Below are 17,222 nucleotides of genomic sequence, written 5' to 3' on the forward strand. Positions count from 1 at the left end.
TATCTTCTTTAAATGCTCGTTTATTTTAAAGTCCTTTTTTATATTGATTTGATGCCATTACATGATCAGTTTTTAGAAGTTCAGAATAACCCAATGGAGTTTAGGTTTTGCTGTCAGTTTATTTATTTTCTTTATGATGGGTCGTACGCGACCCTTACAGCATTTTCAAAACCTGTTTTTTCCCCATAAATCATCAGCTGTCTCGAATATGGAAGTGATCGACCTGCAAGGGGTGACTAGTCTACATGCCATTGTCTGCTATTGGACTGATTTTCGTCTAACTTCCCTCCTTCCCCGTTTTTTTATCGCCCCAGGGGTCGACCTCGACCCTGAAATACCTTTATAGGGGTAAGTGATCAAACAGCAAAGTTATTACATAATTATAAATTGTCGAACAGTGTTGATACTTGTTTGGTTCTTTATAGTTGGAAAGTGTGGGTGGATGGTGTGTCTACCACTTGCATGACATTGGTTTTGGCTTAGATGCCATATATTGCCATGAGGTCCATTTTCCCTCAAATGCTAATTTCTGAATTTTTTTTTATTTTTTGCAAATTTCTGATTTTTTTCTATTTATTTTGAATTTATCTTCAATAATGGCCAGCAGGCAGTATTCCCTCGGCATGGATGTCATCAACACACTTCTAATGGAGTTAAAAAGAGATGTTGATGTCACCTTGAAATTTACATACCCATTCTTCATTTCAAGTGGTAGATTGGGCTGTAAGAGTTGTTGCGGTCTGCGGCCATTTTGTTGACATACCCGAAAGGTAAGTTGGCATATCTCTATATATTCTTGTTCTGTATAGAATTCGTAATATTTTGGTATATTTTAATGCTTGAATATCATATTTTATAGGAGATACAATGATTTTTATAAGAAATTTACATTGTGAAGCTAGGCCGTCAAAAATTACCTTTAGATTTCGCCCCTGATATAACAGTAAATTACATCTTAGTGCACATTTTATTATGTATTTCTGTTCTAGGATAATATGAGTTTATTCTATAAAAAAATTAGCCTCTTCCTATTTCATTTGGGTACCCAAAAATATTCATGAAATTTGGACAAATTTATTTGTCCAAAAAAGTTACCCTTTTTTTCTCATTTCAGATCTTGACTTCTATGGGTCCAACTCATTTCCAGCAATTACACGCTGTTGCTTTGCCATCTAAGAAGGTGTCCCAAAAGGGATTTATGTGTATATGTATATTTCTATTTTTTGTGAATATTTACGTCGTCTTTTGTTTTGTATACTTAAATTTTTAATATATTTCCAATAAATAGTTATTTTGTAGATGGGTATCATTTATATTTTCAGTAGTTTTTAGCATTTTTTGAAGTATTTTTAGCAAGTCAAACAATACAGATTGATGCATAACTAAATTTTTCCTGAATTGTTTTTGGAGTCGGGGTCGTGCGCGACCGAGTATACCCTTAAAGGGGTGTCCGAGCAGCGTAACTATCCAGGATTTGACAGGGGGAACATTGAATATCTCTCTCTCTCTCTCTCTCTCTCTCTCTCTCTCTCTCTCTCTCTCTCTCTCTCTTTCAGGATCGTGGAGTTTTTAGTAGCACACCCATCTGGTAGGCTGCAGAACTGCCTTCGATTTTTTAACTAACCTATGGGTTAGATAGGGGCACATTCCTAAAATTTCAAAATGTTTGTTTACTTAAACAAAGAATTAGAAACCTAGCGGACTGTTTTGGGTTGCCTATTGGAAATGTACCTGCTTGGCGATTTGCCGGACTGGGGTTCGAATACGGCTCTAGCTCGATAGTTTCTTGTAGTGTCAGCCAGAGTTAAAAGTGTCAGCCAACTCACCATCCTTGTGAGCTAATGATGGGTGGTTTGGGGACCTTATAGGTCTACATGCTGAATCATCATCAGCCATTGCCTGGTCTCTTCTGGTCCTAGCTTTGAAGGAGAGTGGGCTTGGATGCTGATCATATATATATATATATATATATATATATATATATATATATATATATATATATATGTGTGTGTGTGTGTGTGTGTGTGTGTGTGTGTGTGTGTGTGTGGTTAGCCTTTAGGTCATTGTCCCTTGCTTTTGCCATTTATGGGTGTCCTTTAAACCTTTAAACAGCCAGAGAGAAAGACGAAGAGAGAAAAAAGCAGACCTGAATATTAATCTCCGTCATTACACGTGTATGCCATAAAAACCGGAAGGCCTCAAAGAGGTAATCCTCATCCTGCGTGGGTGAAATAATCGAAGAGTGATTCAAAAGCCATTGTCTCTACTTGACCTTTGCATTCATGCAACTTTCCAATTCAAAATCCCTTAGAAGAATTCATTTCAACCCTTAAATGTCAACGTTCTAAAGTAACTCTTATTTGTGGTTTTAATGGTACGGTATTTATTGCTACATGTTTGCTCGAAAAATAATTTGTTTCATTATGCACAATCTATAGGCACAAAACACAGTAAACATATAAAACCCTTTCACCACTACTATTTATTTATGGAAAAAAAAGTTTTCTCCAAGGATTAATTTAATCACCGCAGAAAAAAAAGAAACAAAAAATATCCTTTCATTCCAAATTTGGTTAGGAAGACATGACTGTCACCTTGATTACACAACCAGGAGGGAAAGGACTCCGAGGGAGATAAGAGAGGGAAAGAGAAAAGAAGAGGAAAGCAGAAGAGACCGATGAAGCTGGAGGGGCGTAGGAGGTGGCCACACCGGGTAGAACCAGTTCTTCAGCAGTGTCTGGAATGACAAATGAAGTCGTCGTCTCCTTGAGGTTTCCAGATAAAAGCATTACATTATTATATATTCCGGAAAGTTAACGAAGGGGTCGGCCACAACTATAAAATTAATCAAGAATTCCAGAAAAGGTACTAATGTCATATTCCAAGATTGATTGAGAGAGAAAGAGAGAATTTTCTGATATCATTCATTTAAAGAGGTTAACCATGTCAGTGTATTTTAGTTGGCAGTATAATCGGCTTTGAGGCAGGATAATTAAGTTTGAAGTCGGCCATCCCTAATTGGCTTGTTAAAGAACGCAAAATCGTCTCGACTAACTTTCATTGATAATGTATTAAATACATCGGAAAGAGGAAACTTTAGGAGTTTGATAGACTTGAATTTTTTTTTTCTTTGTAAGCACACTACCTTTGACTAGAATATTATTATTATTATTATTATTATTATTATTATTATTATTATTATTACCTGCTAAGCTACAACCCTAGTTGGAAAATGAGGATGCTATAAGCCCAGGGACTCCAACAGGAAAAATAGCCCCGTGAGGCAAGGAAACAAGGAAAAATAAAATATCTTAAGAACAGGAGCAACATTAAAATAAACATTTCCTATATAAACAATATAAACTTTAACAAAACAAGAGGAAGAGAAATAAGATAGTATAGTGTGCCCGAATGTACCCTTATGCAAAAGAATTTAAACCCCAGACAGTGGAAGACCATGGTACAGAGGCTATGGCTCTACCCAAGACTAGAGAACAATGGTTTGATTTTTGAGGATTAGCGGTAAAACCTATTTATTACATACATCTGCTTGGGCAATCTCTACCGTAAGGGTGGAGTAGTCTAGTTATTTTATTTGATTAAAATAGATACCCAAAATGTATTAAATATATATAAAATTCTGAGTTTTCACGCTACCTTTGTATGCATGATTAAAATCCAGGACGTTCCACCTTTCTCGTTGTTTTCATTGTTACAGATCTTTTTTCAGGCATCGAATAAGTACAGTTACATCTATTATTATTATTATTATTATTATTATTATTATTATTATTATTATTACTGCTAGCAAAGCTACAACCCTAGTTGGAAAAGCAGTATGGCAAAAGCTCAAGGGCTCCAGCAGGGAAAATATCCCAGTGAGAAAAGGAAATAATGAAATAAACAAACTTTAAGAGAAGTAATGAACAATTACAATAAAATATTTTAAGACCAGTAAACACATTAGATTAGATCTTTCATATAAACTATAACTTAAAAAACGCAAGAAGAAAAGAAATAAGATTGAATAGTGTAACCGAGTGTACCATCAAGCAAGAGAACTCTACCCCAAGACAGTGAAAGACCATGGTACAGAGGCTATGGCACTACCCAAGTGTATTTCTCCTAGAAGACCTGCTTACCCAATCTCAAGGGTCTCTTCTACCCTTACTGAGAGGAGAGTAGCCATTGAACAATTGCAGGGCTTTAGTTAACCTCTTGAGCAAAGAAGAATGGTATGATAATCTTAGTGTTGTCAGGTGTATGAGGACAGAGGAGAATGTACAAAGGAGAAACCAGAAAATTTATTGTATATGTGGGCAAAGAAAAATTGACCCGTGAGAGATGGATCCAATATAGTATTGTCTGGCCATTCAAAGGACCCATTAACTCTAGCGGTAGTATCTAAGGTGGTAAATCTTAACCGGGGTTGTCTATACTGAAAGATACAGCAGATAATGTGCCCTAACGAGGCAAATTTATTCGATGTATTCATGCACACGTGCTGCTAAGACATACTGCATTGAAAAGTCCTTGCCATTAACCTCCTTAGTATCTGATTTAGTATTACCTCAGAATCGAGATCAAGAGGAACTACTGTATATCATAAGTGAGAGTGGCTTTTCTAAGCCAGACCATAAGCTGGGAAATTTGTACAAACTGTGTGAGAGCTATCTAAATAGCACATTATTTGATAATAGAATCTATTCACGTTGTACTCAAAGCCTTACATGTCTCTATGTTAATTGTACAAATATTTTCATGTTTTCATTGTAATGTAAGGTAGATTAGAATACGAAAAGAGCTAACTGAAGATATAGAATTTTTGCTTTTTTTCACTATTTGAAATGTCTATTTTTTTTCTTTATTTCATTTCAACTTTTTTATAATTCTAGGTTCTTTAGTTTTATTATTTTATGTGTTGATGGTTAAATTTCTTATGTATGTGTTTCAGCTATTGTTTCTATCAAATCAGTTGCATTCCTTATCTTTATTCACGACAATTTCGTATTTTACCTCGTAGATATCATCCTAACCACGTTGATCCTTCTGTGTTTCCCGATAAGCTGCTATTTTCCGTTTAATCTTTGTTATTGTATCACAAACAGTCAAAATAAATGTAATACCTTGAGGTACGAGTTTAATCCGTTCTGGGACCGAGCTTGTATTTCAATTCTCTCGTATCTCAGATGCATTTTCCCCATATAAAATAAATTAATCCGTTCCCACCCTCTGAAAAAAAAACCCTAAAAACAGTATATTACGAAGTTGAAACATGTTTTTAATGGTTGCAATCAACATCCTACCCTAACAAAATAACAAAGGCTATGAACTGGTAATGAAGTGTAACATTATTATGAAGCTCTTACCTTCGAGGCAGACGGTAGCGGCTAACGGCGGTGTGTGCGTAGGAGGAGGAGGAGGGAGAGAGGACGGGGAGGAGAAAGACTTGACGGCAACACGTTCGGTACGCAACACTTTTGTAATACTACGTAACATAACCTTAACTTTCAATTCAACTTAAATGAAATTTAACTTAAATGAAATTAGCTTACACACACACTTAAAAATAAAATGTGAATCTTACGTTACACTAAACTTATTTCTACATTTAGTTTTCATTTTCATGCTTTTACTTTTCTTCTTCTTCCGGCTTGGCTCTCTTTGCCTTGCTTTCACCTGCACTTTTTGACGGCCTTTTTAAAAGGAACCTATCTAAGGAGGTTTGCTTTTGTCTCCCCTTCAAAATGTTGCGAAAATGACGCACGCAAGTGTCGTCACACAAATCTAACACACGACCACTCGCCAACTTGTCCAGGTGCCTCTTTTCCATAGAATTAGAAAACTCCTGCCATTTCGCTAACATGTCTTTGATTTCTGCCGTAGAAAGGTGGCCCTCGTCTTCCACCTCCTCCTCGCTACTCCTGCAACACCTCCGAATGTTGCATTGCCTGGAGCTCGTTCAATTCCTGTGTCGTGAGCTCTTCCTGATGCTCCTCGACAAGGTCGTTCACATCTTCCTCGTCTACACGATTTCATCCATCACAACAAGTTCGGGGTCATCAGGGTCTGTCATATCGAACCCTTCAAAATCCTTCTCAGCGACGGAAGCTGGCCACAATTTCTTCCACGCTGAATTAAGAGTACGTCTTGTGACACCCTGCCATGCATCGTCAATAATTTTCAACCAATGTACTGTGTTGAAATGTTCCTTCTAAAATTCTTGAAGGGTGAGATTGGTGTTGTCTGTGATATCGAAGCATTTCTTGAACAAATGCTTCGGTACAGTTTTTTAAAGTGGGAAATAACTTGTTGGTCCATGGGCTGGAGGAGTGGCGTGGTGTTGGGCGGGAGATAAAGGACCTTGATGAACCTGAATTCATCAAGAATGTCCTCTTCGAGACCAGGAGGGTGACCAGGGGCATTGTTGAGGACCAAGAGTCATTTCAGTGGCAGGTTCTTCTCAGCCAAATATTTTTTGACTGCCGGACCAAAGCACAGATTAACCCATTCTGTCAAGAGATGCCGGGTAACCCAAGCCTTAGCATTAGCGCGCCACATCACTTGCAATTTTTCTTTGAAGATCCTTTGGCTATTGAAAGCACGTGGGTTTTCAGAGTGGTACACTAGCAGTGGCTTGACCTTACAGTCACTGCTGTCATTGGCACACAATGCTAGAGTTAACCAGTCCTTTATGGGTTTATGGCCCGGTAGTCTCTTCTCCTCTGCCGTGATGAAAGTTCTCCTGGGCATCTTCTTCCAGAAAAGGCCAGTTTCATCGCAGTTGAAGACTTATTGAGGGATGAAGCCATGTTGGGCGATACCCGAGGCAAAGGTTGTGACGAAGTCCGCCGTGGCTTTCGCGTCGGAACTTGCTGCTTCCCCATGCCTCACAACCGAGTGTATCCCAGTCCTTTTCTTGAAATTATCCAGCCAGCCACGACTGACTTTGAAGGTTTCCGCTGGCGTTGAAGTTTGCCCTTTCCCGGCTGCTTGCTTCCCTTTCAAGTCATCATAGATTCGACTGGCCTTCTCGCATATGATCGTCTCGGTCACGCTATCTCCCCCCAACTGTTTCTCCTTTATGCAGATCAAAAGAAGCCTCTCCATCTCGTCATGAATATCACTACGCAGCTTGGAAAGGATGATTACTCCTTTGAAAGGCTTGGTGCTCTTTATACCATCCTTCTGCTTGAGGATGGTACATATAGTCGATGTACTCCTCTCGTAATGGCGCCCCAGCTCAGTCACTCTTACACCACTCTCGTGTTTTGCGATTATTTCATGCTTCTTCTCCATTGTCATTATACGCTTTTTCTTCTCACTACCCTTGTTTGCAATCGCTTGCTTTGGACCCATTGTTTATTCACTTAATTCTGCACCGATTCACGCAAAAAACACGTAAAAAAGGCAAACAATACGGCCGATGCTCAGAGATAACTTTACGCGGCGGAGATCCGACGGGAAAGACCGAGTGATGCTGTCCTCGTGAACAGCCTCTCACACATGCGGCCACCTGGCGACCGCATAGGGAACTACTGTACCTTGTATCTCAGAATAAAAATTTGCTCGGAACTCTCCTCGTATCTTAATTTTCTCGCATTACTGTAACCTTAAAGCATATTATACCCCATAAGCTTGTATATATAACACTTCAAAAAAGTAATTCAAAGCCATAGTTTCATTGTATGTTTCTAAATCGTGTAATACTTGGGCAAACATGGAAGAAACTTGAAACTCGACACAGATAGACAGTATTAACACAGTCTGTTGTTACTGCCATCGAAGGACCCAAATCCATAACTGACGTGCAGTCAATAACGAGAGTGACCCCCATGATAGTCAAGTACTGTCTGGCACCACCTGCCCATAGAAGCAATCAAATGGCGCATGACATCTTGTAGAATTGTAGGCCACTCGACCTCCAAAGCAGCATCCAGCTGTTGTTGTGTCTGTGGTTGGGGTTGCCAGAATCGCACACATCTATCCAGTTCATCCCACAAATACTTGATTGGGTTGCAATCTGGTGATCTAAAGGGCCATGGAAGTACATTGATGTTGTTGTTTGCAAGAAGGCTGTGGTAATGTGTAATGTATGAGAATGGGCATTCTCCTGCTGGAAAATAGCATGGCCGTTGACCATTTTGGGGATGACCTTTGGGTGCAGGATCTCATCAACGTAGTGCTGTGCTGTCATGTTCCTTATGATATGCTATCATGGCATTGTGAGAGATTGCTGCCCATATCATTACACTTCCTCCACCTCCTGTATGCAATTGGCTGCAAAAGATTCACCAGTAGACACAGGCTCTCCCATCCTATCTGTGGAGCATGAATCGCGATTCGTCACTGAACCTCACTTGTCTCCATCGTCTCTGAGGCTATATCCTGTGTAATAAACACCATTGCAATCAAAGCGATCGATGGTGCTGGGTCAGATTTACGCCAGGACCAATGGGTTGCAATCCTGCCACTCGTAGACAGTTTTCGACAGTTTCATCTGAGATCCAACACAGATCCTGTGTTGAGGTTGCAGTAGAGGCAGCAGTGGTTGTCCTTTGTCATAAGTGGCACAACCAGTTGTAGCAATCCATTCCTGGCCAAGAGTGATGACACGTGGTCTACCGGATCTGGAGAGGTCACGTGTTGAATTGATGATTCATGCTGCTGAAAGCAGTTCCATAATCTTCAAATGGTGTTGGATGTCACTTTGAAAACCCTCGCAACGTCTGATCTGGATACGCCTGCTTTCAATCGCCCGATGGCGTTGTTTCTCTGTACTTCATTCAGTCTTGGTATTATGAAAGCTGCTCTGACAGTTGTCAAATGAATACAGCAAAGTCGTGAACTCTGTACTTTTATAGGGCTTGTTGTGCCTCTTACACGTGCAAACCAAAGAGACCGTTGTAATAGCATAATTGACCGCAGTTACTTTTTTGTGACTGTTAACGTTTTGTCCTCTCTGTTCAACGACACCCACTTCCAAACAACTTGTCTGCTAAAAATGCATCGGTTTGTTTCTATAACACCATGTTATCAGCTTGAGGCCCTTTGCGTCAATAAGCGTAGGAAATGAGGATGATGATGATCAGCTTTTAGAACACAATAATTACCACATACAAATTTATTAGGAAAATTTCAGTTTTGCATTCTTATTTTGGGGGGTGGGGAAGAGTATAATATGCTAAAATGATAGTAACTTTAATGAACGAATCCGAAAAAGCATGTCTAACTTTGTGAGTGTTATTGTGATTATAGAGTTTGTAGTTCTGCTTTTTGTATTGCAAAAACTAAACACCCATTAAATGCAAAGTAAAGCGAATAAACCACTACATTTCGACAAGTATGCAATGACGATATCCAAGGTAAATTGGTCAAAATATATTACCTTATTTACAAATTATATATATATATATATATATATATATATATATATATATATATATATATATATATATATATATGTGTGTGTGTGTGTGTGTGTGTGTGTGACGGTGTGAGTATGTGTGCTTATGTATATCACCTATGTTATTATTATTATTATTATTATTATTATTATTATTATTATTATTATTATTATTAGCAAAGCAACAACCCCATTTGGAAAGGCAGGATGCCATAAGCGTAGGAGCTCCAACAAGGAAAATAGCCTAGTGAAAAAAAGGAAATAAGGAAATAATCAAACTATGTGATAAAAATATAATAATAATATGAAGTATCTTAAGGTCAATAACAACGTTAAAATAGATATGGCATATAATTATAAACTATAAAGAAAGACTCATGTCAGCTTCTTGGACATAAAAACATTCGCTGCAAGTTTGAACTTCTGAAGTTCCACCGATTCAACTGCCCAATTAGGAAGATTATTCCACAGCAGACATAAAACTTCTAGAATACTTTATAGTGTTGAGCCTTAAGATAGAAAAGACAAATTTGTTAGTACTGACAACATATCCAGTACCATGTACAGGATGGTAGAGTCTATGATATACAGTATATACAGTATATATGTATGAATATATATGTATATATACACATGTAAACTGCATATGCCGTGTGTATATGTGTGTGCATATATATATATATATATATATATATATATATATATATATATATATATATATATATATATATATTGCATTGCTGTACAACATGTCTCAAAATGTAATTTTAGTCAGTACAACTCCTACCTTATCTAAATCCTGCTTGTTCATCTCTCAGCTTTGCATTAGTCTTCCTCTCCAGTCTCTTTAGAATTAGAATACTCCTTTTTTTTTTTTTTTGCTATTTTCACCAACACTCCTAACTCCCATTCATCAAATTTTGCCTCTTCATGTCACATTCTACAAAATAATCTTGTAAGTAGTCTGGGAGTCACTTTATTTTCGGCCAGTATCATCTCGGCAGTTATTCCAGCGTATCCCGGGCCTTTCCATCTCTAGTTTTTTGAGGATAGCTTCGACTTCAAACACACTGAATTCATTCATGGGCACATCAAGGTCTTCATCAGCTAAAGTTATATCAATCAAATTATTCCCTTCATATCTTCTATTCAAAACCTCATTAAAGTGCTCCATCCAACGTTGAATATAGATATCCCCTTTTGATGGCATTTATGGACTATGAAAAAGCCTTTGATAGTGTACACCGGCCAATTTTGTGGAGAGTCCTGCATTATTATGGAATTCTTAAATATGTGAATTTGATTAAGTCTGTTCATGAGCATAGAAAGTGCAAAGTTACTGTTAATGGAGTCTTATCAAATGAATTTCCAGTGAACAGCGGAGTACTCCAAAGGAATGTGTTGTCCCCTATGTTGTTTATCCTTCTCACGGATTTTGTAATGCGTACAATAGTCAGAGATGGTAGAGAGAGATTGGACTGGATTGGTGATAGGAATTTGGCAGACCTAAAGTATGCTGATGATGCTGTCCTTGTTAGCAGAACACCACAGGATTTACAATGCATGCATACCAGAATGCATGAAATATCACACGAGGTTGGGCTGAAGATAAATAGAAAAAAAACAGAGATGATGAGAACGAAGTATGCAATGGTAGATGAAATATCATTGAAAGGAGAAACGATTAATGAGGTCGAATCATTTAAGTATTTAGGAACTATGATCTCCAATACAAGGTCTTTAGAATTAGAGTTTAGTGAAAGATTGAAAAAAAGCAAATCAGACAATGGCCAGGTTAAGTAAAATTTGGAAATCAAATCGCCTGAAATCAGACTATATATCAATTTAGTGAGATCGGTGTTCCTCTATGGACATGACTGTACAACATTAGATCGTTCTCTCTGGTTACGGTTCACTTTCCCTTTGTCGACACATACACAGAATAGTCTGGCCTATTCTTTACATATTCTTCTATGTCCTCATACACCTGACAACACAAAGATCACCAAACAATTCTTTTTCTCTCAAGGGGTTAACTACTGCCCTGTAATCGTTCAGTGGCCAATTTCCTCTCGGTAAGGGTAGAAGAAACTCTTTAGCTATGGTAAGCAACTCTTCTAGGAGAAGGACACTCCAAAATCAAACCATTGTTCTCTAGTCTTGGGTAGTGCCATAGCTTCTGTACCATGGCCTTCCACTGTCTTGGGTTAGATTTCTCTTGCTTGAGGGTGCACTCGGGCACACTATTCTATCTTATTTCTCTTCCTCTTGTTTGTTTAAAGTTTTTTATAGTTTATATAGAAAATATCTATTTTGATGTTACTGTTCTTGAGATATTTTATTTTCTTTGTTCACTTTCCTCACTGGGCTATTTTTCCTGTTGGGGCCCCTGAGCTTAATCATCCTGCTTTTGCAACTAGGGTTGTAGCCTGGCAAGTAATAATAAGGATAATAATAATGATTCGTGGTATGACAGTTGAACAATTTCCAATAGATTTAGTTGATTTGAGAACAAAGCCCTCGGAAGGATATTGGGAGTTAAATAGCAGGACAGGATTAGAAATGAAATTATAAGAGAGATTACTCTGGTGCCATATGTGAATGAGATCAGGATGAGGGGTAGATGCAGATGGTTTGGGCATGTTCTTCGTGCTCCCCAAGAGAAATTATTCACGAAACATTCAGCTGTGCTTCACAAGGTACTAGAAGAGTTGGAAGACCCAGGTGTACATGTCGGAGGACTATGAAGTGCGAAGTAGGAGAAAATGAATGGAGAAGTATTGAATTAAAAACTCAAGATAGAGATGGCTGGTGAAATCTAACCCAGGCCCTTTGGGTCAATAGGCGTAGGAGGAGATAATGATGATATATATATATATATATATATATATATATATATATATATATATATATATATATATGGATATCAACAAAATCACACACAGGTATATACTGTATACCTTGTACCCCACGTGTTTCGCAACACACTCGTACGCTGTAACGGTATTTTCTTTTTATTGTATATCTCGCTTTACACCTCACTGTTAATACAACCTGCTTAAGCCTGTCTGTTCATAAAATAAAGTCAGTTGCATTCACCTAGTCTCTCGGTGACAACCTAACGGCTCTCACACAATTGGTGACTACCGGAGGACTCGCGCCATCCCCCTCACTGCTGTGCCCTACTGTTTGATGATGCTGCCCATCGAACCTGACTCGTCCACACACGCCACCTCAATGAAACTGCCACCATCAACCAACAGAGAAGCGTTCGCCTGGTTCCAGCCTGCCGAGGTCCAATTTCGAATCTAGAGCGTAACTCGCTGAAGCAGCCGCCTGCATTGCCAAGCTTTTTCATCTCTCTTAACAACCGTTGGGGGACCAGAAGTCCTCGCTTCCCCTCAGGGAAATGAGAATTATCGCTCGCCTACAAGCTGCCACAGATGGCTCTCCTCGTGAAGTAAATCTACTTCGTACCCTTTGGGTATGGTGCCTACCCAAATCTGTACGTACTGTCATCCTGATGTCGATATTTTGCCCATGAAGGACCTGATGACCAAAGCCTATGGCCCTATGGACAGCCACTTCACCACTATCAAGACCTCCATCAACGCCTTCATTCCTGACAAAGATGACACATATTCAACATTGTCCAAAGCTGATGTGAATGTGGTAGGGCACAGATGCTCACCTCATGATGTGCCGGAGCGGCGACAAAGCCACCAATCAACCACATATACCACGCGACAGAGCCACCAATCAACCACGTATACCACCCCTCGCTCACGCTTCAACCTACAACCTCTCCAGCCACTTACTGATGCCCACTTCAGATTCGGGGCTGCTACAAAAAAATTTGTGAACAGTTGTCAGTGGCCAAAAACGTGTAAGTAGGCCATCGCCTGTCGCAGTGGCTTCCCCTGTCACTAACTTTTTTCTACTTAATACAAGTACAGGGATGCGAATTTTGTTGGACACGGGGGCTTGCCGTTCTCTTCTGCCTAGGCCACTCTCTAGGATACGACATTGTCTGTCTAAGCCTGTCGACATTCACTTGGTAGCTTCTAACAGACCTGAAATGCCCATCCACTGTTATGAAACCCTCACATTATCGTTTAGAAGCGCCAAATATAATTGGAAGTTTCTCGTTGCTGACATAACATTGTCAATCCTCAGTGCGGATTTCCTCTCACATTTCCACCTCCTGGTTAATGATGCTTGCCTACAATTAGTCAACGCGGACTCGTACTCCTCGACACTTCTTCAATCTGCCCCCTCCAACCTTGCTCTCCACATCAACACACCAACGAATGCCTTCGCCTACCTCCTCACATCGTACCCTGAAGTTTTCCGTCCAGAACCTCTTCAAATGTCCATGGTTCCCACCACACCGTATTTATCACCATATCAAGATGACGGGGTCCCTAGTGTTCGCCAGATTCAAGCGTCTGGCACCAGGTTGTTTCCAGCTGCTAAAGAAATGTTCGCCGAAATGGAAGAAAGGGTCCTTTGCCAAAAGGCCTCAATCCCATGGTCGTCACCCTTGCACATCGTCCACAAGAGAGATGCTTCTCTGCATACATGTGGGGATTAACGGTGCCTGAACATGCATAGAGAACTGGATCACTACATCATCCCAAACATCGCTGACGTGACCTCCTACTTGTACAAAGTGAAGGTTTTTGCCACACTCGACCTCTTGATTGGGTATTATCAGGTGTCCATGAACCCAGAACACATCCCCAAGACTGCCATCACCACCCCCTTTCATATATGCACCTTCAATTACTCTTGTTTTGGCCTTCGTAATGCTGGGGCCACTTTTCAACGCCTCATGGATGGCATCTTAGGGGACCTCCCCTTCTGTGTATGCTATGTGGACAACATACTTGTGTTCTCTTCCTCCAAACAGGAACACCTTCATCACCTACACATTGTGCTCAACCGCTTACAACAGAATGGCCTTGTAGTCTGGTACGAAAAGTATACCTTTGGGGCCAACAAAGTATCATTCTTAGGGTACCACATCCCTCCAGAAGGAGTCCACACCCTCTCTGAGAAGGTAGCTACCGTTCAGAACTTCCCCACGCCCTCGACTGTCAAAGCACTGCAAGAATTCTTCGGCATGGTCAACTATTATCACCCTTTCCTGCCAGCCATTGCTGCCACTCTAGTCCCCCTCTACACCTCCTTCAAGGACAAGCCAACAGACCTGAATTGGGGTCCCCTTCAAGAAGCAGCCTTCTGCAATGCAAAGAATGCCCTATCAACCGCTGCTGCTCTCACTTTTCCCGTACCACATGCACCTCTCCCTCTCTTCACCAATGCCAGTGACATTGCTATTGTTGCAGTATTTGAGCGGGTGGTAAACGGCTCACACTGCCCATTGGCCTTCTTCAGTAGAAAACTGTTCAAGGCAGAATGTGACAACTCTATCTTTGACCGCGAATTGCTGGTGGTGCATTTGGCTGTCTGTCACTTTTACTACTTCTTAGAAGGTACGCCCTTCATCATTCGCACAGACCACATGCCTCTGGTGCACGCCTTTGCTCGAAACTCCGACGCCTGGTCTGCCCATCAACACTGACGTCTCTCTGCCGTGGCTGAATATAATTGTACCGTTCAACATGTCCCTGGGAAAATGGATCTCGTTGCTGATGCACTGTCAAGAAACACATTAGCCACCATTCACCTTGAGTTGGATTACAACGCCTTGGCAGAAGCCCAACGAAAAGATCCAGGGTACCAACCATGCAGGAGATAATACATATCCCTCCAATGGGAAGACGTCCCCCTCAATGATTCCAACGCCACCTTCCTCTGCAACGTCTGTACTGGTATACCTCGACCGTGGATACCTGCTCCTATGGGCCGACACATGTTTGATTTTATTCACAGCCTATCACCTCCCTTGCGCCAATCTACTGCACAGCCACTGAAGACAAAGTTCATTTGACACAGCATTACTAAGGAGGCTAAGGATTTGGTCCACATCTGTACTTCATGCCAAACTTCAAAAGTACTTTAACACACGGATTTAGGAGTGGTCACCTTTCCTCAACTTCATCATCGTTCTGCCCACATTCATGTCGATGGAGTAGGTCCCCTACCCGCATCACAAGGACATCATTACCTATTTATCATCATCGACTGTTCCACTCGTTAGCCTAAAGCTATTCAAATGGAAACTGCAATGTCCACTTCATGTACATCTGCCTTACTCTCATGATGGATAGCGAGATTTGGTATTCCTAAGCATATTATTTCTGACAAGGGTACCACTTTCACCTCTCAATTGTAGACATCATTAACGATTCCCCTGGGAATCACCCTACAGTCTCCTACATCCCTGCTGTCAAGGGAATGGTTGAACGTTTTCATCACACCCTCAAAGCAGCTTAGATGTCCCGCTGCAAGGAATCCAACTGGTTTACCCAGCTTCCCTGGGTCCTCCTGGGACTAAGGACCACTCCTAAACATACCCTGGATGTCTCAGCAGCTGAATTGGTATATGGATGGACGTCCATTACATGGGCCCTTTCCTTGTGATCCGTCGTATCCCGAAAGCATTCCTAATTAACACTCGTGGAAAAGAAGACTGGGTCTCCATTGATTGTCCAAAACCTGCGTGTTTCCTGCAAGATGACCCGCCTACAGTATGCCTCTCAAGAGCAGGGTGCCCCATTTCACATTTGTTTTTTTTAGGGGGGTTAGCCATGTACCGCACGACTCTCACAACACGTTCGTTACTGTAACAGTATTTTCTTTTTATTGTATATCTTGCTCCACACCTCATTGTTAACACAATCTGTTCAAACCTGTCTGTTTATGGATTATTTTGTTTTAATTTTGTGACCTGTTTGTCCTCATCCTGTTGTATATAAACTTGCTATCTATTGAAATAAAGTCAGTGGCATTCACCTTGTCTCTCGCATAACAGGCATGCACAAATTATATATATATATATTTACACACACACACACACACACACACATATATATATATATATGTATATATGTATATATATATATATATATATATATATATATATATATATATATATATATATATATATATGTATATATATATGTATATATATATATATATATATATATATATATATATATATATATATATATATATATATATATTCAAACGTACATATATATTTTTGACTTGCATTATTACCCTCCCACCTCCGTCCCCTTTATCTGTATCCAATGGAACATGTATTCCTCTCCCCAGGAACTTTTCCTTCACTCAGAAATATTTTCCAGGATCTGATCACCCGCCCAATCAAGGTATCGTCACATCCTTTCACCTTAACTTGCCACTTGTAATCTGATCGACTCGTGACGTCTTTCAATTCTTTAATATCCTTTCTTACCAATCAAGGCATCAGCCATTCATTGGAATACTGCTTCCAGATAGTTATTGGGTCCTTTGATTGGCCGGATACTACATTGGATCCCTCTCTCATTTTTGCTTTGCCTACTCTTACTCCGGTGAGTAGGACCTATTTTTTTTTCTCCTCTTTCTTCATACCTGACAACGCTAAGATAACCGAATAATTCTTCTTCACTCAAGAAGTTAACTACTTCATTGTAATTATTCAGCGGCCATTTTCTACTTGGTAAGGGTAAAAGAGACTTTTTAGCTACGGTAAGCCGCTCATCTCAGAGGACACTCCAAAACCAAACTACTATTCTCTAGTATTGAAGTGCCATAACCTCTGTACCAAGGTCTCCCACTTTCCTGGGCTAAAGTTCTCATGCGTGTGGGTAACCCCAAGCACACTATTCTATCTGTTTCTTTA

General features: G+C 40.0%; 1 protein-coding gene across 1 annotated transcript; it reads left to right on the forward strand.

Annotated features, from left to right (window-relative positions):
* Positions 1-13,364: 13,364 nt before the first annotated feature.
* Positions 13,365-14,000, forward strand: LOC137653931 (uncharacterized). The gene has a single exon (XM_068387560.1). The coding sequence runs from the start codon at positions 13,365-13,367 to the stop codon at positions 13,998-14,000; it is 636 nt and encodes a 211-aa protein (XP_068243661.1).
* Positions 14,001-17,222: the final 3,222 nt, after the last annotated feature.

Source organism: Palaemon carinicauda, chromosome 15, assembly GCF_036898095.1.
Source record: "Palaemon carinicauda isolate YSFRI2023 chromosome 15, ASM3689809v2, whole genome shotgun sequence".
Lineage (NCBI taxonomy): Eukaryota > Metazoa > Arthropoda > Malacostraca > Decapoda > Palaemonidae > Palaemon > Palaemon carinicauda.

Bases quoted from the DNA above. Each gene is read 5' to 3' on its own strand.
- LOC137653931 (XM_068387560.1), top strand. From the start codon at position 13,365: ATGCGAATTTTGTTGGACACGGGGGCTTGCCGTTCTCTTCTGCCTAGG.